At 28.3% G+C, this 24,719-nt stretch overlaps 2 protein-coding genes across 2 annotated transcripts; one reads left to right on the top strand and one right to left on the bottom strand.

The window, feature by feature from the left end:
- Nucleotides 1-8,393: 8,393 nt before the first annotated feature.
- On the bottom strand, nucleotides 8,394-10,328 carry LOC126551706 (general transcription factor II-I repeat domain-containing protein 2A-like). Its single transcript, XM_050205736.1, has one exon. The coding sequence runs from the start codon at nucleotides 10,326-10,328 to the stop codon at nucleotides 8,394-8,396; it is 1,935 nt and encodes a 644-aa protein (XP_050061693.1).
- Nucleotides 10,329-17,040: 6,712 nt separating this feature from the next.
- Nucleotides 17,041-18,938, top strand: LOC126551707 (uncharacterized). The gene is made up of 3 exons (XM_050205739.1): nucleotides 17,041-17,362; nucleotides 17,431-17,573; nucleotides 17,826-18,938. The coding sequence occupies exons 1-3, from the start codon at nucleotides 17,212-17,214 to the stop codon at nucleotides 18,936-18,938; spliced, it is 1,407 nt and encodes a 468-aa protein (XP_050061696.1). The 5' UTR covers nucleotides 17,041-17,211.
- The last annotated feature ends 5,781 nt before the right edge of the window (nucleotides 18,939-24,719 follow it).

Here is a 24,719-nt window from a genome sequence, read left to right on the forward strand (position 1 = left end):
ACATAAAAGATGAAACACTTCAAATTAATATTAATTTGATTGCACTGTATTCATTTAAGTTCTATTAAATTATATTATAGTATAGGTATATTATATTTGAATGAGTTATAATGCTACAGGTACAAATAAAGCTATGTTATAATATAGTTTCTACGATCTGTATATTTAGACGTAAATTTAGGTAAGCACTAAGCAGTATCTTAAATTATAATCAGTAGTTAAAAGGTATGCGCGGTTAGGTAAATATTACGGCGGCATTTGCGTATATGAATATTATAATGATACGAATAGTACTAGACGAAAGTTTATTGACAAATGAGCGGCGCTCCTGAAGTCCCGAATGAGCCGTCGTCGACCGGTTGCTGATTGCGAATAGTAGGCGTGACTTAACGCCGCGAGCTTGCGGATCGTTAAAACACCTTACAGCGCATTCTCTCGGCCGTTACACACGTTCACGTTTTGGTGCGACGTCCTCTTAATTATGTCTAACTAGATGCAGAAGTATTTTAATTTTTATTTTTACTACATTTATATATAAGAACCATGTTATTTTGTTAGTTATAACTTTTCACTTTTATATTTTTAAATAAAATCAAAATCTTTAAAATATAATATGTATACAATAATTGCGTTTTGATACATTATACTTATAAAGATAATTTTATATTTGAAAAAAGAAAATACGTTTGGAAGGTTATTTAAATAATAAATATGCACACAGATTGCACGGTAAGATATTGCATCATAAAACGGTTAAATACCAACAAATATACACAAATCGCACAGTAAACAAATGCACAAAAACACCGTTATATAACTAAGGAATAAACCCAAATTTCACGGTTAAAAATAGAACAAATCTACTGATATTTAACCGACAACAGCACTGTAAATGCACTGTTTTATGTGCCTAGTTTGAACAGTAAAAACGGTGTTTAAACCGACCACAGCATTTACAAGGCACGGTTAAACCTATGTTAAAAATCGGTATTCATTTTTCGAAAAACACGGTGCTCTGAACCAGTTTTGTACCGTACTTTAAACCATCGACTTAATGTACTTTACACGCTGTATGCACTCAAAATGCTACTCGGGTATATATATATATATATATATATTATAATATGTATATAAAAGATATTATACATTTATCAGTGTTACACTTAAAATACATGTATTCATCATACAGGCACGGGATTCATCGAAACGTAACGGTACTACCATGGTAAAGTTGGTATCCGTGGCCTGGGCAGTGTTCGGTACATGATAAGAATTATTTTGTTACTATAATAATTATAATCGTTATTAGTTATTACTTATTCATTTTATGTTTTACCACAATCACATTTATTAATGACTAGTGGCTAATAGGAATAGTGACTGACTGCTCGTCTGTTCTACTAGCTACTGAGTCTTTTTTCTTAATTTATTTTGGTCCATTTAGATATTTCTGGAATTCTCCTCATTATGAGCCACATAAATTCTAATAAGGGAAGTAAAAAAAGGGCGGTGCTGCTCGTTTAAGAGACAAGAAAAACAAATTATTGCTCGAAAGCGCCTCTACTTATCATAGTTAAAATTATATGTTTTCTAAAAAAACCAAAATGCAGTTACCTACAGTTAAAGTGAGTAAAATATGAATTCGAAAAACTTAATTTTATATTGTACAATTGGATGATGACAGTCATGTCACGAGTACACTAAAAATTAATATAATTATTTTTTTGTATAAGCCTATAGTTAAATAACTATGATGGCTCAACAATTATAAAAATATGTAATGAGTTGAGAATTAATTTAATTTGCTTTTTGTTCCTAATAATATTAATATTTAACTAAATAAAAAATGATTCCAATAATAATTTTGAAAAAAAACTGTTGTAATTTTTGGTACGTACCTACCCACAATTGTAAAAATGAAAACAAAATCATCAAATTTTGTTTGTTTAATCAATATTGCATATAAAATATACCTTATGTAAGTATTTTAATTTACTTCAGACTATGCTTACAGAATAGTGGCAATTCAGATGTAACTAAAGATAATGATAATTTGAATTTAGACAGCTGTATAAGTAATTGTATATCTGAAACACTGATGTATACAGGGTGTCTCACGAAGATCTGACATATGGAATAACTTTTGTTGTACTCAATATTTAAAAAAAATTTTTTTCTTATATGATTTATAGACGCTTGCGCTACATGTTTAATTTAAAAACAAATATAATATGTTTTTTTTTAATATTGAAAATAAAAATTTTTAAATTTGATTGGATTTTTTTTGAATAATTCAAAATAGCCAATTTGTAAATCTGAATTTTAGAAAAATTTTAATGGTTGTAATAACTATTAAGATGTTGTCATTTATTTTATACACTTTTTTTAAGTTTTAGGAAATTTGAATTATTTTCTTCATTATCATAATAAAATAAACAATAACCATCAATCATCACTGGCTACTAACTATCAGTAATGACTATTATCGATTTATTTTTCCATAAACTTTTGGAAAATATATATTGATTATGCATTGAGATAGATAGGAACGCGGTGATAGTGTGATACCATTCTGTGGTGATACTGTGAATAGTATTAGTAATCAGTATTAGTATTTCAAAATATTACTGGTAATTTTTAAATGTATTCCAGAGTTAAACTTATAACAATAATAAAATATTAATTATTAACAAACACGGATCAACAATACTACAATAGTTAAATTATATAAATCATTTGATACCTATTATAAATAATTTTCAAAATGCCCACCATAGTTTTCTACACATTTTTCATATCGCTGTAATATTGATGACGTGACTGACTTTAACATTTCTGATGTGACTGTTTTACATGCATTAGTGGTACGCTCTTTTAAATCATCCAGTGAAGTAGATTGTTCTGCATATACGTTATTCTTTAAGTAACCCCATAAAAAAAAAAATCTAAAGGAGTTAGATCAGGCGAACGTGGAGGCCATTGCAGTGGACCATTGGTACCTAACCGTCTTTGAAGAAAATGTTGGTTCAAGTAATGTTTTACCATATTAGCATTATGAGGAGGAGCTCTATCTTGCTGTAACCACATATTTGTCCTTATTTGAAAAGGGATACAGTCCATCAATAATGGCAATATATTTTGTAGAAACTCTAAATAACGTTGTCCGGTTAGAGTTCCATCATAAAAATATGGCCCAATCAATGTGTTGTTCAATATACCACACCATACATTTACAGACCACCGAACTTGTGCATTTGTTTCCCGTGTCCAAGTTGGATTTGTTTCATTCCACAAATGGGAATTATGACGATTAACAATTCCGTTGTTATCAAAACGGCTTTCATCAGTCCACATTATTTTACTTAATATATCATTATCTTGATGATGGAGGCAAACAATTTTGGAAATAAACAGAAGTCTTCTTTCCGGATCAGATGGCTTTAACCCATGCACATAATGTAGTTTAAAAGGACGATATGAATTTGATTTTAATATTCTGTGAATTGTACTGCGACTAATGTTAGTACATCGAGCTACGGATCTCGTACCTAGATAGCAAATCACCACTATATTAATATTAAAATAATATTATTTTAACATTGTTATGAAATGAGTAATATTATTTTTACATACCTTTTTCAAAATAAATACGATTCAATAATATAATTATATTATTATAGTATTATTTGTTGGCCTGATTTCCCACATTATTATAACATTATTTACTTATTAATATCAAAACATTATTTTTATATTATTATTAAAATAGCATTATTAAATTATAATAACGATATAAAGTTATATTTATTAGATTATTATTAATGATATAAAGTTATATTTATTAGATTATAGTAATGATATAAAATTATATATTACTATATTTAAAATTACAAATTACATATTTATTAAATTATAAAAAAAATTAGGTACCCATCATCTGCAAGCCTGATGTCATTTTAAAATAATGTACCTATCCTGAAAATTTCAAGAAGCGCTGATTAGTAAAATTCTATCAATTATATATATAATATGAATTAGCTAAACTCGTGCACTTCGTAGCCCGTTAAAAGTCCTACCTTTTAGAAGTATAATAATAAAAAAAACAACCATCTATAAACAAAAATGTCCATCGTAAATCTTAAAATTTCTGTTTTTAAGCATCTCCCAGGGTTGGACCTATCACTTTTTAACTTAGCCTATCTTCTGCCCATAGATTTAATATACCAAATTACCAAATTTTACCGCAATCGATCAAGCCGTTTAGGGATGCATAAAATACAGACAGACAGAAATCCATTTATATACATATATATGGATTATTAAACAAATCAATTGTTATTAAAATATTATACTTTAAATAAACTATATGTTCTTTAAATTGTTGATGACCAGTCGTCATCAACTGTAACATCATAATACAAGTATAACATTATCACCTTAACAATAATTACAGTCTACTTCACCACGCACTAAACACACACTAGACACATATTCTGTAATTTTTTTTATAACGGGTGAGTTAAGAAAAAAACAATTTATGTAAAATACTAGGAGTTTATTTATAAACTAATAGCAACTGCCAACTTGCAGGTAAACAATATTTTATACATTTAATATACTCATTATTAATAAAAAAAAATTTTTTTTTCCTAAATGCTGCACCAGCAATGTAGATTTTGATTGGTGATTCTATCTCTGCATTAGTGCAGTTGATAAATTCTTTTATTTTACGAACAGCATTTTAAACAGAAATCAAATAAAATATTTTATTCATAACTAATAAGGAACTATAATAGTATTCAATGTGTATAACTATACTATAACATTCATTAAATTACATTAATTTTGGGGGGTATATGTATATGCATGCACCTAATTTGAGCATTATTCAAACAATATTTCATATTATAATATAAGAGATAATGTTTTATTCTTACCAAAAATTACAGCACATGTTCCTAATGAAGAAAAGATCTTTTTTTTTTTTGGCCAACATAACTGTATTCTGTTAAAAAATTGTCATCAAAAAGCTTACGCAACATTTGGCGTACTGTGGACGCCAATGTTTTACGTGATAGACGCCTCAATCCGTTGACCTATAACATAATTCATTAATTTATATGTAAGTACTTATATCAATTTTTAATTTTTAAAACATTTAATAGAATATAACATACACTTACAACATTTGATTTAAATGATTGGGATGTAGCAAGTTTTTGTTCAAAATCGTTTAAAGAAGCTTCATTGGTTATTGGAACACAAAATTCAAATTCATCCACTTGATCTTCAAATAAAGTTTGTCCACCTTTCCATTGATTTTGGTTCAATATGATTTTTTCCAACTCATTTTGTCTCTGTGCAACTGCCTCAACATCATATCTTATTTTTAAAACCACTCCCAAAATTTTCTTCAATACGTTTTCTAAGAAAATTAAATAACTGAAATAAAACTAAGCATTATATTCTTCAAATATTATAGAACAAATTTTACAAAACATAGTTGAAAATGCCAATATTTCTTTGGGTACAGTAGGAGTGAATATCTGGTGGTTTTCCAGTGATGATACTTTAAATGGTGATGCAGATGTATATATAGCTGATGTTTTATATGAGTTTTCTGAAGACTTGCTTCCAAAATATCTAAATCATTATAATTAGTATAAAAATACTATATGTAAAATATTAAAAAAAAACAGGTATAAACCATTATTACTAGTCCCTGCAGTTGCAGATGCCACTTTTTTTTTATGTACAGTAGGGGTAAATATCTGGTGGTTTTCTGGTGATGATACTTTAAATGGTGATGCAGATGTATTATATATAGCTGATATTTTATATGAGTTTTCTGAAGACTTTGCTTCCAATACATTTAAATCATTATAAAAGTATATTGGTTGAACTCACATTTACACATCATAATTATAATATAAATACCATTATCAATTAATGTGCTTGGTTTAAAAGGTTTGTCTTGAAATTGAGATAATTCCCTTGTAACAGATGATTTTTTGTTTCTATTGATGGGAGATGATAAACACTCACTCTCTATAATATGAATCAGCACCAATAGTTAAAAAATACAAAATAAAATATTAATGTATAATGTGTAATAAGAACCTTCAATAGAATTGTTAAATTTTTCAAAAAATGTTCTTTTAACTTTTGAACATGGACAACCTAAGCTCTGGTAGTTAGTTTGACCTTAAAAATAAATATAATTAAATATTTTGAACATAAAAAATGTGAGTTATTAAATTATAAATACATTATTTTAATAAACAAATAATGTTCTTAAATATAAGTTATTTTTATATACTAAGCTAAAAACAAATGTTTGGTTTTGTTGAATACAAATTTGCTATATGTTGTGAGTATGGCAAAGAGAAAATAGTGTTCTTAATTTATAAACTATTTTTATACTTAGGTATAATAGGTATACACTTTATACAATTTATAGTTTTTTTTTTTTTTTTTTTTTTTTTTTTTTTTTATTTTAATTATGTAGTTTTACTATTTTCATGCATTGTTATTTTTTAACTGTTACAAAGTACAAGTAAAAACATTTTATAATACAAACTACATCATGGATAATAATTCAATTTGGTTAATTACCTACATTAAGATGTTTTGAATTTTTTTCTGGAATATAACTTTTATCTAAATCACTGTCGTCGTAGCTGCTGTCATCGTTGTTACCTTCATTATTCGATATTAATATATCAATAAAAATCATTTATTACATGATTTTTAGAACAATACAGAAATTTAAGTAATTTCTAAATAATTGAGGATGGTTATATAATTTATAAATTATTTTGATTACATTAATCACCTTTGTTGTCACTGCTATTTAAATTGATGAAAGAAGGAGGATCTTCAATATCATTTCCAAGAAAGTAACTATCGCATGATGGTTTATTTGATGTTTTTGTTATATTATATTGTTTAATATCCATTGAATGATAGGTTGGTCGACGGTGCCGTTGATTACGAGTTGACTTATCTTCTTCATAAGTAGACAACTCAGATGTTTCTTTGGCCATAATCAGTCTAGCACGTGCATCATGTAAACTAGCTATTATAATAAAAATAATATAAATATTCAAATCACGATTTAATTATACAAATAATTGGTCAAGACAAATTACCTATATTCTGAGATATGGGCCTTCCCTTGAAATAGTCAAACTCTACTTCATTGGGTTCAGTACGCCGGACAACATATTTTTTAGGATTTTTTATACTTTTCTTTGGCCACGCACAACAACCATTCTTAAACCAATAATTTGGAACAACTTCAACACAATTCTCTTCCTCGAAACATACAATTGTCCACATAATAAAGTCTAGGTATTTACAAATTATTTACAAATCTGAAAAATATAAATTCAACATTTAAATAATGTTAGCATAACAATATTAACAATTTTTAATGTTGATATTGTTTTATAACGATAAATAAAATACCTAAGTTTTAAGTTTAACATAATTTAATATTAAAAACAATAAAATTAATAATATTATAGGTAGGTACCTACCTAATATAATATTTACAGGAAAAAAAAAATATATATATATACATTTCAACTAATTATCAGTTAAGGCATGAATAATTGGATAAGCTATTTTTTTTTCATCCAATTCAAATAATATAATTTTTGTTTTGATACAATTATGAGACCAATACTCATAATTTTCTGTTAGATTATTTACTTCATAAATGTTTAAAAATGTTGAAGTTATAGGATTATCATAAAAAGCTTTTTTAGTTTTAAAATGTTTTCCAATAATAATAATATTATTTGTTTCATGTAGGTTAACTATATTTTCAACTTTTATAATTTCATTTGATTTGTTTAGTATATAAGAGTCAGCTTTAGATCCAACTTTAATTTTTAAATTTTTCAAATATAACTTTTTATATTGTGTTCCAGCAATATTTTCTATAAGTGGTCCATTAGTATGTTTATGTTTCGGTTCTTCATATTTTATCAAATTTTTAGATTTTTTAACTCCAATAGAATTTTTTTCATTCAACCTTTTTATTATTTGTTGCAGTGGCTTATCGTGTTTACGTACCATCTTTTTTAATTGTTTTAAATAATTTTCAAATGGAAAAGCGGCAATATTATCCAAAGGACCAAACTTTTTATAGTCATCGGTAATATGACTTAGACCAGGGGTCGGCAACCTTTTTTGAGGGAAGAGCCAAAAGTTACAATATACAAAATTTTCCAGATTTTAAAGAGCCAATAAAAATTTTCGTAATTTTTTTAATATAATTATATTTTTAAATTTTAATAGACATAATAATAAAAAAATTAATTATAATAATATTATAATAAATTTATAAAAAAAAAAAAAACAGTTTTTAATAATAGGGAAATACATCAATGGGAGCATTGGCTTTGCATATCTTTTGAAAGTTCTTTTAAATTTGGCTCATAACTTGTTGTTTTAAGTTTTAAGCACGACTCTAGATTTTTATTTGTTAGTTGGCTTCTTACTTTATTTTTTATTGTATTCATGCAAGAGAACGCTTGCTCACACGAATATGTTGATCCAAAAATTGCCAGCACTCCAAATGCAAACTTTTTCACCTCACTGTAGCATTCTGGAAGACTATTCCATGCTTCGAATATAAATTCCTCTACTCTCGGCATTTCTTTTAGAGCTGTCCACTTGTTCTGTGCGACGTGCATGCATTTCTGAACCTCCAATTCTTCCAACTTACTCTTGAGTTCTATGAACTTGTCACTCCACAGGTCTTTGTTTTTTAAATCGTGCAATTGCATTTGAAACAATCCAGCATCAATTTCAAATGGTTCAATGTTGATCTCATGTGTGTTTGTGTTGAGAGGATTTACTATAAATGTGAGAGTACTTTTGTTTGTTTTGAATTGCTCGAATCTTTTGGCGAATTCATCCTTCATTTTTTTTATAATTATGCAGAAGTAATTAATGTCAATTTTTGCATTGGTTTCATTACAATATTGCTTTAGATTTCTAAAATAAAGTAATTTACCGCTCTCCATGTCTTCACTAAAAATAAGTAATTTTTTTTCGAAACAAACCACTTCTTCCAGCAAGGCATATGCTGGGACTCCCTTTCCTTGTAGTTTTATATTTAGCTCATTTAGTTTCATTGTGATATCTACCATGAAGTAAAATTTTTGTAACCATTTGTCTTCTTCCAATTCGGGATGGTCAATGCCTTTTTCATTGAGGAATGTTTTTATTTCTCTCAAGCACGAAGCAAAACGTTTTAATACGTTACCTCTGGAAAGCCATCGTACTTTATTGTGCAAAAGTAGGTCAGAATACGGGCTATCTATTTCTTCAAGAAAATCTTTAAACTGGCGATGGTAGAATGCTTTTGCCAAGATGCTGTTAATAATTTTAATTACTAAGATCATGACCTCAACTATTTCGGACGGAAATGTTTGGGCACAAAGCGCCTCTTGATGAATTATGCAGTGAAACGTTAGGATTTCGTGGTTAATTTTTGTCTGAAGAATCGATACTGCACCTTTATGTATTCCTGTCATACTTCTGGCTCCATCAGTTGCTATGGAAACGATTTTATTTAAATTTATTCCATTGTCTTCCAAGCATTTTTGCACAGCATTTGCTATATCTTCCCCACGAGTTTGTCCAGAGAGCGGTAGCAACCCTAACAGTTCTTCTTTTGGACCTTGGGACGACATATATCTGACGAAAAGGGAAACTTGTGCCGTGTCTTTTATGTCACAAGACTCATCTATAGCAAGTGATAAAGCAGAAGCTACTTGAATGTCTCTCACTTGCATATGTGTTACATTTGAAGACAATTTTGCAGTTCTATCTTGTACTGTTTTAGCTGACAAAGGCAAATCTTTGATTTTTTTCATGATTTCGTCTTTGTTTTTGAAATCACGAAACAGTTCATCAGATGCACGTATGAAACAATCTTTGATGTACTCACCATCCGTGAATGGTTTCCCTCTTTTTGCAATTTCTAGTGCTACTGCAAAGCTAGCCTGATTTACGTTATTTGAAGATTGAGTCCAGTTACTTAGTATGGAACTTGACTGCTGTTTTGTTTTTTTAAGCTCTTCAACAGCTTTTTTTCGTGTATCACCGATTGGATATTTACTAGCGAACTGGGTATGTTTTGTATTAAAGTGTCTCTCCAAATTTGACTTTTTATTGTGCGCCAGCTTTTCCAGACAAATGAGGCAAGTCGGAAGGCCATCTGTGTTGCATATGAACGCAAAGGACTCCGTCCAATCCTGATGAAATTCTCTATTTTCTTCAGTTCTTTTTCTTTTTTTATTAGATGCCATAATGACGCTGAAATAATGATTTTTAAATTTAATTTTATTAAATTGTATTGTATTTTATTATATTACATGACGTGTACACACCTTTAAAAAATAATTTGCTTCTAAACAGTCTTCTTCTCTATAATGGAACAATGAGCGAAAAAATAAAATATAGTGACGATACAGCCAAAAACCAGAAAATTAAATTAAATTAAATTAACACGCACATGCAACGTAACGTCATCTGCGCTGTACGACTGAGACTGACTGACGGATGTCAATTCGTCGAACAAAATAAGTCGTAAAATGATATCGTATTATTTTGGACTTCGCTCACGTTGTTAACTTCTCGTGACGGCGTATGACCAATTAGTTGTAGATAGCGTCGCGATTTTATTATTCTCGACTACCTATAGAATATAGTCTATATTCTATAATAAACATTTTACAACGATAGACTGTACTCCATGCGGGCCCTATCAAATTATTTTTGTTATGTATTATTTCATATTTCCAAAAGCAACAAAAAATAATAATTAAATAATATTATAATTTAATAATTTAATATATAATTAAATGATAAATAAATATTTTTTTTTATATCATAACATATTGTTTTTGAACATAAAATATTAATTTTTGTGAATGTAGCTGGAGAGCCGCAACTTTAGACCGAAAGAGCCACATGTGGCTCGCGAGCCGCAGGTTGCCGACCCCTGACTTAGACCATGAACATTAAAGGACATTAAGTGTCTTCCATACAAGGGTTCAAAGTTTTGAATAAAATAATTTAATAAATTTTGAGCATATTCCAAATAATTATCTATATTGTTTGACAATAAAATAGTCATGGCTATGTTCAATGCCATAAAATGCTTATAACAATCATTATTTAAAATATTTTTAAAGACAATTGGGCCAGTATATAAATTAATATTGACGGAATTCAGTAGCTTTGTATCTATTTAAATCACACAACCCTCTTGGCTTGCGAGAAAACTCACAAGGTATAAAGGATTTTAATGACATAAGTGAAGAAGATAATTTTTTTGTTGTTAAGCTAGGTAATCTTACATTTAAAGGGCCTTTGTCAATCCATAAATGTATTAATTTACGCATAATGCCGAGACAAGTTAGGTGCATATAATCAAGACCAAATAAGCATATTACATCAATAGGTAGTTCTGACAAAATAGAAATCTCACTTCCAACATGATGTTCTTCGTGTTTTCTACTAATGTAATCATTATGGGTACGTTTAATTGTATTTGGGTTATAAGGAAAACAAGTTCTATTTTTAAGGTATTCTCCTTCAACAGTACATCGGGTACAAGAATCGGATATACGTCATTTCGTCGCGGTATTTTTGTCGCGGTCAATTGGTCGCGAGACAATTGGACGCATACGACATTTCGTCGCGTGTTATATCGACGCATGCTACATTTGGTCGCGCGTAATTTTATCGCATATATTTATATAGGTAGTATTATATAAAATAGATTATCTTGTCTTTTTGGGTATGAACATTTAATAATATAATATACTAGCTGACCCGACACGGCGTTGCCCGTGTGTTACTTTCTTTTTTTGCATTTTCGTATACCGTGTGAGTTTTTAATTTAATCGTATTGATAGTGCTAATATTACGTCGAATTCACAATTTAATTTTGTGTGTGTATGCGTATGTTTTGCTATAAACATAGCACTTGTAAATTCATTTATAACATAATATATATTTATAGGCCGTGAATATTATTATATTTTTATATTATTATTGAAGCACCTCCTTATATAATACTACATTGGTGGTTCTTCCACTTGGGACAAAAATGACTAAATGTAAATGTATCACCATTTAAATCAGGTTGTTATAGCAACTATTTATAAACAAAAATTCCATCGTAAATTTTAGCTGTCCCACCCAGCGTTGCCCGCGCAAAAGTCACCTCAGGTGAAAACCGAGATTTTTTTTATATTATATTAATAATAATAATAGCTGACCCGGCAGACTTCGTATTGCTTACTTCATGTTTTGCACTTCGTTGGCCATTAAAAATGCCAATTCCTTATGACTCAGACTTTGTTCAATACGTTATTTAATATTCGATGGATGATGTTCTAGATTTATCTTAAGTTTTCTGTTTCCTGGAATAAAAATTCTGATTCACAGCAGTATATTATCAGGTAAGCAATCTACCTGCGGTAGATCGCGGACCTAGTGGTATTTGTACGTAAGTATATGATTTAACTCTAATAAAGTATCAAAGTTATACTAAGTTTGACATAATACGGTAGATTAATATAATCGATTAATACATAATCCTAACCTAGGTTTTGATTCTCAAAAATCTTGAATAACCCGGCTTTGCCCTTGTACATTTTTTTGTGTTACTTACTATAACTTTTATTTTATCAGTTTTTATAATTATTACAGTCTGCTTTTAGATGTTATGTTGATCCTTGGTTGCCTATGTATTGTAATATTGTAATTTGTCGGCAAAAAATACTTAACATTATGGTGTTATAAAAACCAAAAAAAAAATATATTTATATTGAAATATTTTATTCATCTCAATAACTCTTTATAAACAGTATTTTTGGTACTGCCTTTTGGGGCTAAAATAACCAAACTACTGGCAGAGCTTACTCTAGAACATGTGATATAGAACTGTCCATGTGAAAAACATTCTTCTCTCAAGTCAATCCCTGTCATGCTCAATGATTGTCCTTGAGACTTATTAATAGTTATAACTAGAGACCGGAATTCTATGCATTTGCATGTTCATATTGAATGTATGCACTTATACGCGGGTTTGAAATGTCGGCGATTCAAACCTTATTGATTCTATAGATCAAATTTTATTTTGCATATATTTGCATATTTGGAGGGTTGGTGCATATTTTTCCGTAAGTGCATATAATGTGCATACTTTTGCAGTCTTACTAAATAGTCAAATTATTTCATGTTTCTATTTTGGAAATTAAAAAAAAATGAGTGTCAACACTAAACATGGTATATTTTTATCTCGTATATTTCGATATAGTGTTGATAAACTACTGTTATCTGACAAAATAAATTACGTTAGACATTAATTTCTTAAAATTGTATAAAAATTTAGCATTCATTTATTGGCTACACTGCAAATTTGAAAAATGTCTAACTGATATTAATTTACGTATCCGTGTATCACCACAGAAATACAAATAAAATATAATATATGTACTTATCACCCTACTCACACTATTACGTTTCATTTACCTTTACTGTAAAGTGTTTACTCAGTTTAGTAACATTTTTATTTTGTGCCTTTGTATCAAAATGCCTAAAATACATAAAAATAATAAGTGCTTAATAAACCAGTGGATTGAAGAATATAATAAAGACACTATTGTATTTACGACCGATGGAAACATAATCTATTGTCAGGTATGCGATCGAAAAATATCATGTAATAAAAAATTTCAAATTACACAACATGTTCATACAACTTTTCATGCTGGTTCTTTAAAACGAAGTATAAATAATAAAAAACAAATGCTATTGGGAAATGTTTACAAATCTAAAACCAATAATTTTAATGAAGATCTCTGTTTGTGTTTAGTAGCCGCTAATATACCATGGTTTAAGCTTCAAGTTCCACAATTTAGAGATTTCTTGCAAAAATATACGAATCAACATATACCTGACGAGAGTTTACTTCGAAAATCTTATCTTGAGCCATGCTATAATAAAACAATTGAGAACATAAGAGAAAAAGTTGGGGACTCATACATTTTTTTAATTGTGGATGAAACCACAGATATTAATGGCAACTACTTAGCTAACCTTTTAATAGGTGCATTGAGTAGTGAAAACTCTTGCAATCCATTTTTAATTGCTTGTAAAAAACTAGAAAAAACGAATCATTCTACCATTTCACGCTTCGTCAATGATGGTTTAAGAATTTTGTGGCCCAGTGGTGGTAATGACGAAAAAGTTTTGCTGTTATTATCAGATGCAGCTCCATATATGATAAAGGCAGGTAAGACATTAAATGTATTTTTCCCCAATATGATGCATATCACATGCCTTGCGCATATGATCCAAAGAATAGCAGAAAAAGTCAGAGACTTATTTCCAAATATTAATACACTGGTAAATAATTTAAAAAAAGTGTTCTTAAAAGCTCCTCATCGTGTAGAAGTATACAAAGAAGCCATGCCTAACGTACCATTACCACCAGAACCTATAATTACTAGGTGGGGTACCTGGATTGAGGCTGCTATCTTTTGTGCTGATCATTTTGACCAGCTAAAAATAATTATAATTGAAAAATTGAAAGATAAAAATGTTGTCAGTATAACAAGATGTGAAAATATGTTGAAGTTAGAGTCTGTTAAAAATGATCTTACATATATTAAAGCTAATTTTTTTATATTAGTTAAAAGCATTAAAAAATTAGAATCATCTAATTTATCTTTGTATGATGCAACAAAAATTGTTGATGAAATTATATTAAACATGGAAATGGTACCTGGAAATAATGGAAAAATTATAAAAGAGAAAGTTTTGGATTTACTACATAAAAATGATGGTTTTAAAATGTTGAAGCAGATATCAGATGTCTTATCCGGAAAAGAAGGAAGTGTCCTACCCCCAAATTTTACACCAATGATGAGTTTTTGTATGAAATTTGCGCCTATTACTTCAGTGGACGTTGAACGATCCTTTAGTACATATAAAATGATATTAACTGAAAAAAGAACAAACACGACCCCTCAAAATATGGAAAAGTATATTGTCATTAATAGCTATGAAAACAAACAATAGTGGTTTTTTTTAAGTTAAATATTTTGTTTATTCAATGTAGATGTTGAAAGGTCCAACACTTACTATATTTGTTATATTTTATTTCTTTAAATTGTTTTATTTCTTTAAATATATTGTTTATTCAATGTTGATGTTGAAAGGTCCAACACTTACTATATTTGTTATGTTTTTTTTATTTAATATATTTTTATTCAATGTTGATGTTGAAAAGTCCAACACTTACTATATTTAACGTTTTATTTCTTTAAATTGTTTTTTTTATTTAATTATATTTTTATTCAATGTTGATGTTGAAAAGTCCAACACTTGCTATATTTAATGTTTTATTTATTTAAATATATTGTTTATTCAATGTTAATGTTGAAAAGTCCAACACTTACTATATTTAACGTTTTATTTCTTTAAATTGTTTTATTTATTTAAATATATTGTTTATTCAATGTTGATGTTGAAAGGTCCAACACTTACTATATTTGTTATGTTTTTTTTATTTAAATATATTTTTATTCAATGTTGATGTTGAAAAGTCCAACACTTACTATATTTAACGTTTTATTTTTTTAAATTGTTTTATTTATTTAAATATATTGTTTATTCAATGTTGATGTTGAAAGGTCCAACACTTACTATATTTGTTATGTTTTATTTCTTTAAATTGTTTTTTTTTTTTTTTAATTCAAATATTTTGTCTAAATACATATTTGCATATTTGCCAATTATTTGTGAATATTAATGCATATTTTGATCTTTTTTATTTGCATATTTGCATCATATTTGCCACATTTTTAGTGCATATAATTCTGGTCTCGAGTTATAACAAAACAAACTTTGAGTGGGAATTGTATTCTTTTTAATTCAAAGGGATAATCAGTTGGAATTTTTTAATTCTCGGGATTAAAACTATTATCTCCTCTAGCGCTCCCAGTGATAACTATAGCGTTTATTACATTTTTGTCCAGAGCTTTAACTTGCAATCTTGGTTACTTTCTGATCCAAATTTTTCATACAGTTCATCATTGAGTTACACCTCAATAAATACCAACAATAATTATCCTGCTGCCACCAGCTCACATTCGACAACCATATTAATTAGTTTTTATTAATTTGTAAGAATTTAAACAATTTTAGATAAGAATTAAAAATAACCGTACATAAACTGGGGTGCGCATATGAAGACGCATTAATAATTAATATTCGAAAATAATAAGTAAAACACCTTGTCCTCGTGTATGCGTAAATGCGTAGGGTATTTTACGACTTCATGTTATCATGTTTTTATACATAATAATTAGCTGTAATAATAAAGTGATAAATGTGTTAACACATAAATCAAGTTGTTATAGCAACCATTTATAAACAAAAATTAAAAACAAAATTTCCATCGTAAATTTCAAATTCCACGTTTGAGCAACCCTTTAAAATGTGGATTTCGAAAAATCCTTTCTTAGTGCGCCCTTACATTGCTTAAGGAACCTCTGTACAAAATTTCAAGTCTCTAGACCCAGCGGTTTGGTCTGGGCGTTGATGAGTGAATAGGGGCCGTCTCCTATATGTATATAGATTATATTTATATTTATATTTTTATCTGCTAGAGGGCGCCACCGATGTAACTCAGTTTTTGTCTCTAAATCTATAACTCACAGGAGTTAGGTCCATAATTTATGCTATAAACCCGCTCCCCGACATTCTCTTTAATTTAAAAAAAATTGCACGACGATTGAATAAGTAGTTTCGGAGATTAGCCCGGACAAAAAAAAGCGACTTAATTTTATAAAGTAGTATATATATATATATATATATGAGTATATATATAGATATAATAATTCTATAGTATCTTTACAATTTAGTGGTAGTGGTGTAGTACCTTCTTTATCATTTATTTTTATTTCAGTAGGTAATTCATTATTTGGTTTTTACGTGAGTCTTTATCGAATATTCGAATTATTACAGTGTACCTACTTATCAGTCATCACGAGTCTCTACTCTCTAATCTCTATCGATTATAGCGTTATACAGTACCGTATTACGTCTACGTATACATACGTCTCTCTATAACAATTAATAATTATTATATATTTATAAAATATAAAAATTATGACTTTACAATTTATAAAAAGTCAACGAGGGCATGATCTTTTAATTCATGATGGTTTTATTCATAAACGTGAAAGAACTATTGGCGAAAAAGTTATTTGGAGATGTAACGAGTCTAAAAATTGTACTGGCCGCGCTCATACAATGCAAGGTAAAATTTTTAATTTCTTAGTGTAGGTGTTCTAATATATTATTTATTATATACCTATTTATTAATAGATAGCGTTATAAAATACAAGGAACATAACCATGTACAAAATAGGGCAAAAATTGAAGTAAAAAAAACTATCAATAAAATGAAAGAAAATGCCATCACTACAATTATGCCTACCCGAAGTTTATTAGCAGAGACATCTTCAAAGGTAATTAAATATTATAGTTTTATTATAGTTTAGAGGATGCAACACCTGCGATTTTTTATCGTTATATAGGTAATCACGATATTTGTTTAAAAATACGTAAAAATAAACTGGCTTTTTAAAGTAATTTTAAAATTAAAAATATTTATTTACTGTTTTAAAATCTATACTAAATATCGATACTAAATATTCAATAATTTTGATTATAGGCTATTTATATTATAAATATTATAATATATTATTATATTATTTTAGTTACCATCCGAAGTGGTAGGTCAAATGCTGAATCCAAAATGTTTAAAAAGAACAATACAACGGGTTAGGGACATTTCTAAAGCCGTTCCTGCAAATCCACAAACATTAAATTTTGAAATTCCTGATCAATTCAGATTAACTTTAGATGGAGACAATTTTTTGTTGTACGACAGTAGTGATAGTGGCATATATGAAGACAGGATTATATTATTTTCGACTGAGAGAAATTTAAATTTACTAAAAGATTCAGAACATTGGTTTTCAGATGGAACATTTTCATCCTGTCCGAATTTATTTTACCAATTTTATACCATTCATTCAGTATTTCATAGTGATGTTATACCTTTAGAATACGTTTTATTACCGGACAAAAAAGAAATAACATATATACAATTATTTCAAGCATTAAAATCATTGAAGTCTGATTTATGTCCAAAATCTTTTATGGTAGACTTTGAAAAAGCAGCGATGAATGCAATTAAAAAAGAATTACCCCATACGAAGATTCACGGATGTTTCTTTCACTTAAGTCAAGCGGTTTGGAGACAAATACAACACCATGGTCTTGCAAAACGATATAGTGACGATGTACAATTTTCTTTAGAAGTACGAAAATTAGCTGCACTTGCATTTGTACCCATCGATAAAGTGATAGAATCTTTTGAATTATTATTAGAAAGCACATATTATATCGAAAATGAAGAAATGTTATCACCACTAATAACATATTTTGAAGGCACGTGGATTGGAATTTTGGATAGGAGAGGTAATCGTCGACCTCCATTATTTTCCATTGAAATCTGGAACTGTTATGATAGGTTACAAGAAAGCTTACCCAGGACTAACAATAAAATAGAGGGCTGGCATAATGGGTTTTCAGCAATGATAAGTCATACACGACCAATTATTTGGAAATTTATTGAGGCATTAAAAAAAGAAGAAAGTTTAAATAAAATGATAATAGAACAAATAATTGCTGGGCATGTACCATGTAAAAAAAAAAAATATAATGATTCATCTATTAGATTAATGCAGATATGTAAAAATGTTAACAATAATCCAATATGTGAGGTTTTGAAAGGTATTGCTCATAATTTTAATTTTTATAAATAGTTATATTTTTTTTATTTTTTAAATATTTTATTTAGATTATCATTATTTTTTTTTTTTTTATTGAACATTATTTTAAGATTTATACATTAGTATGACAAATATATATAACAATAAGCTAAAATGACTGATATGTAAAATTATTATTATTATTTAGAATATACCTATATAAATATATGCGATAAAATTACGCGCGACCAAATGTAGCATGCGTCACTATTACACGCGACGAAATGTTGTATGCGTCCAATTATTGTCTCGCGACCAATTGACCGCGACGAATTGACGTGCGACAAAATTACCGCGACGAAATGACGGGATACCACAAGAATCAAATCCAGAGTGCCCTTTGATTTTTAAAACAAAACTTTTTGCAGGTGCGTTTAAGCTGAAGCCATCAATCTCTACTTGTTTGTTCTACCATTAATATTTATACCAAAACGCATTAATGTATTAACTTCATTGACAAAATCTCTTAAAAATTCATTTAGAGTCTTTAGGTTTTTCATGACCCCAGTATATACCAATAGGAAACACTATATTTTGTAAACGTTTCTTACACCTTCCTTCTTCCATGCATAGTGATGCCATGTTAAAAGCACCACACGGTCCGTGGATCATGTGACTGGTAACAATATCGAACAATTCTGAGTCAGTTAGTGGATCCGGAATTTCGGCAGAAATTATTTGGTCAATTTCTTCTGGACGGATTTTATCTTCAAGCCAAACCAAAATATGAGAATGAGGCAAACCTCGCTTTTGCCACTCAATAGAATACAGCCAGCAACGTGTGTTACCAAAAACTGAATATTTTACGATTAAATTAATTAAAGATTTTAACTTTTGTTTAAACACACGTGTAACGATAACGTGACGATGTATTGATTGTTGGCCTGGTAATAACAAACTTTTTATTTCTTCCCAATTTGGATTACACGTAAATGTAACAAACAAATCAGGTCGGCCGTAATGACGTACATAAGTCATTGCATCTTGTATGTATTCCTGCATGCTCCGTGGACTGCCGATGTAGCTTGAAGGTAAAATACATGCAGTTCCGATGTCATTGGCGTTTAAATTTTCATCGATGTTTCCGGTGATAGCATCTCGTAAATTGATGTATTCTTCTGATCTTAATTTAGCCTGGTTGTATCTAATGTACCGTAAACGTTCACTTTCGATCTTAGCAAACATATCCACGACGTATTGATGGAATAGTTGACGATATCGAAGGATATAATTATCTTGATTAAGTCTAATCATCAATCGATGCGCGTAGTAGTTCATTGAACTAACTTTTTTATTTATTTTTTATTAATGAGTTATTAAATGGTTATAAAAATTAAGAATAAGAAATTAAAATCACCAAAATAATTTATTAAATAGTATATATTATTAAACGTACCATTGATTGGATCACGCTGTTTGATGTTGATGTGATATTCATCCTGCCCTTGCCAGAATATTAGGGGATACTGCAGTGAGTCATACGAACGATGAAGGTCTGAAATTATATGAACAGTGCTGTCTCGACGTATGATTTTGAGGTCTCTGTTGTTAACTGGATCACCAACCATAATAACAGCAACTTCATCTACGGTTGGCGCGTTGAACCTTCCAGCGTGTTCTCCTGAAGGTACTTTGTCGGCTTTGATGACAATTTGATAATTATCATTTCTTAATTGAGGCGATACTCTTTTAAATAATTGGATAAGTTGATTATAATTTTCAAAAAAGTTTTCCAAAGATTCCACAATTGCTCTCTCTTCTGCTTGTTCGATGAAATTATGCAGGCACCGAGTTGTTACGCGTTCCTCACAACTGCCCATAAAATAAACTTGGAGAAACTTTGGATCATCATTAGGCATTGGCATTAATGACCCAATCTTGTGGTACACTTGGCCTTGGATTTTGAACGTAGTTACAAAATTATTTCCATCAGATGTGAGGTCGCAAATTTTAGTTGCGCCAAAGGACGTCATTTGGAAGCAAGAATTGAATTTGCGTGTCTTACGTAAAATTAATTTCGAATCGTCTGATTCGCCAGCAAGAAATGATTTTAAAGGTTCCGGTGGAATAGGAAGAGGTGCCAGTACAACTTTTCCAGATGCACAACACATACCAATCGTTTCATTGTGGAATTTTAACGCTTGACAATATTGGCATATTTTATCCATTGCACCAATTATAATTTTAGTATCTGCAGAGTAATTGATATCTGGTGCATATTCGAACGCAAGGCGAACGAATGATGCACGTGTTAATACACGGTTGGTTGTTGTCGCTCTCTGTCAAGTTCTCTAAATGTGGCTATGTGCCGTTCTCGCGCCGATCTTGTTCTCAATATATTTTGTCTTAGACGTTCATCACGCTGTTCTCGAGACTCTTGTCTGCGAATTTCTGCTGTTCTGATTTGTTGAGCTGCGTTTCTTGCTGCAATTTGTTCTTCCGATTCATGAGCTCTATTAGCACGCATACGTTGTGCATTTTTACTATACTGATTGTGTAGGTTATATTTCCGCGGCATTATACTAAATTTAAAAAAAATTAAAGAATATTCAATACTGAACACTGCACAATAATAACACAATACCAAGTATTTATGGTTAGTGTGTAGGTAAAGTAAAATACGAAAACACTAATCCGATACAAATTAAACTGTATAAATAAAAATAACAAACAAAACTCCTAACGACGCGATTAACTCGATAATGACTGACTCGGTCAGATGGTTACCAAATGTTATCAAAATCCGTAATTCATTATATTAATTTTATATATTACCATAGCAACCACAAATAAATAAATATTATTCTCAAATCTTATAACCCCATAGCAACCATTTATAAACAAAAATTTCTATCGTAAATCTCAATATTCCTGTTTGAGCACATATTATTAATAATACATATTGAAAAAAACTATTCTATATTTTAAGTTGGACCATATTATAAATGGTTACCAAATTTTATCAAAATCCATTCAGTAGTTTCGGAGTTACATCATAAGAACATACATCGTGACACGAAATTTTTATATATATAGATTACCAGTAGGCAGTAGCGGCTATCTCGAAAAATTGTACAGGTGCTAACTTAAAAGAACTTGTATTCCCTATCAGTATTTCAATCTTTGGGGAACGCAAAAAATATTTATTTCAAAAAAAACTTTTTAAACCCTCAACATTTAAAGTTTATTTTAATGTGGTTTTTGATTTTTTTAGAAATGACCATTATAAAACCTTGTGTTTTAAAAATGCATTCCCTTTACACATACTATATATGTATCATATATGTATCAGGTCGAAATATGTGTGAATACATTTAATTATCCATGAAAGGGGTACTATTGAGCACTTTTTTAGATACTTGATAGTCGCCACATTAATATGACTACTACAGCAGTAAAATGTATCTTATATCCGTTATTATTATCGTATGCGAAATCGGTATATTGTTTGACACAGAACAAACCAGTATAACTTATCATTAAAAATATATAATACTATTATAATATTATAAATTATGTACGCGCGATAACTGATAAATACGATACAATAATATTTTAAGTGTAATATAATAATATGAATTTACAATTATTAATACTGTTGTATTATTGAAAATATTGTATAGGATATTTATAATAATATAGTATGATTTAATTGTTACTTTGAAAATAATATTATAAATGTATTCTAATTAAAACAATATTATGTTATTTTATAAATAATAATATTCTCGTATTGAAATTATAATAATACAGAATTATTTTGCTATTACTTTAAAAATAATATTACAAATGTATTCCAAATAAAACAATACTATATTATTATATTGATAACAATATTTTCAAAATGAAATAATAATAATATAGTATGATTGCTCTTTCGATACTGAAATATTATAATAAATGTAATTTAAATAAAATAATATTATATTATTTAAATGATATTATTTCAAATATAATGAATTAATAATAATTTAGTATTATTATCATTACATATTTGCTATCTGGGTATATGCATGTGGATTAACACTGAAAACAGCCAAGACTCCTACTGTATCTGCTTCACTTCTTTCCATTTTTTTTTTTTTATTACTATTTGGAAAACTACCTACACAATAACAAAACTATTTTTAAGTACTAGAATTTTTGCTTAATTAAAATAAGTTTGCATTTTTATTAGTACTAAAATGTCAAATTATGTTTTGTTTAAAATTAATTAAAATAAAAAGAATTTAAATTATATTAGTTTTTAAAATATACTATGTATATGTATAAAATGTATTAAAATGTACTACATAATGAATTATAACTCATTATTGTATATAATTATTGAAGATCGGCATGTTTTTAGTATTAATTTATATGTACTTTTAAATATAATTTATTATTAATGAAACATTTTTATTATTGATCTTTAATAAATTATAATTTTTTGTATCATATCATCATTTATTTTATATTCAATTTAATTCATATAAGTATACATGTAAAAATTTAATAAATTAGTTATATTAAAATACATTGACGATACAAATTTAATCTTTAATAATACCTGTATCTCGTAATGTTTGTACAACATTTGTAATAGTGGATCGCGAGGGTTGTCTTCTTTCCGGAAATGATTGTTGGTATAAGTTACATGCTTGTAGTGAACTTTTGTCTTTTACCACATTTATAAAAAAATTCTACCATATCTGAATACTCTAAATTAGTATATATATATGGCATATTTAATGGTGTATAATAAATATATTTCCACAAAATATAAAATAATTTTTAGGTATTTAGAATAAAATATCAATGTCAGGAAACTATAGATTGACTATTTTTAAAAACTATAGGGAAGATAATATGTTGTCTTATCTTAATGGTTAGAAAGTTTACACTTCTGTAGTTCTGTAATAATTTTAACAATAATCTATTGTATTCAATTCAAATGTATTTCAAAAAATAAGGTTTCATACAGTTCAGTGTGACAGTGCCACAGTGGTAACACTTCAATCTTAGATTTTTTAAATTTCTCAATTTTATATTTAAAAATATCTAAATGGAGTTATATGAAGATGTTGGCACATTATATTTTGAGTATTAGAAAAATAATGTTACAAACCAATTGTCTGAATTGGATTTTTTTAAAAAGTCATTCAAAAATTGTATGGAAGAAATGGATACCTTGTGTCAAGTAAGTACAGTTTAAATATTTTCGATAACTTTTCAATAAATGATTATACAACATTTAGTGATTTTTGTATAAAATATTATTTTTCCATTACACTATAAAATAATTATTTACAGAACTATCATTTATTAGAATTAGAGTTTAAAAAACAAAACACTGAAATCAGCCACTATGCAGAGGAAATATCTGTTCTTGAGGACGAAAATAAAAAACTTACCGATTTAGTTGTAAGCGTAGTAATATACATATTCATTATTTTAATATTAATATTTGAAGTATACTTTTCATTAAAGATAATACAATAACAAGTACATTTTCTTACAGCTAATATGTATATGTATTTCCATAGAGCACATTAAAACATCAAGAAAAATTACTAACTGAAAAAATTGTACGTTTCTAATAATTAGTAGATAAAATTAAAACAATGATAAAGATTATAATAACTGTACAAATTAAAATATTATTTCTTTTTACAGAATACACTCAAAACAAAAAATAGTAATTTGGAAGATGATATTGTAAGTTTTGTAGTTGTAATTTTTTTTTTTATTATTAACAAAAAATATACCCTTGGCGACATAGGCCATGTAAAATTT

Source organism: Aphis gossypii, chromosome X (genome assembly GCF_020184175.1).
Source record: "Aphis gossypii isolate Hap1 chromosome X, ASM2018417v2, whole genome shotgun sequence".
Lineage (NCBI taxonomy): Eukaryota > Metazoa > Arthropoda > Insecta > Hemiptera > Aphididae > Aphis > Aphis gossypii.

Excerpts from the sequence above, each read along its gene's own strand:
- LOC126551706 (XM_050205736.1), bottom strand. The coding sequence starts at position 10,328 with ATGGCATCTAATAAAAAAAGAAAAAGAACTGAAGAAAATAGAGAATTT.
- LOC126551707 (XM_050205739.1), top strand. The coding sequence starts at position 17,212 with ATGACTTTACAATTTATAAAAAGTCAACGAGGGCATGATCTTTTAATT. Across the intron at positions 17,363-17,430 it reads CCGCGCTCATACAATGCAAG|ATAGCGTTATAAAATACAAG; the intron begins GTAAAATTTTTA and ends ATTTATTAATAG. Across the intron at positions 17,574-17,825 it reads TAGCAGAGACATCTTCAAAG|TTACCATCCGAAGTGGTAGG; the intron begins GTAATTAAATAT and ends ATATTATTTTAG.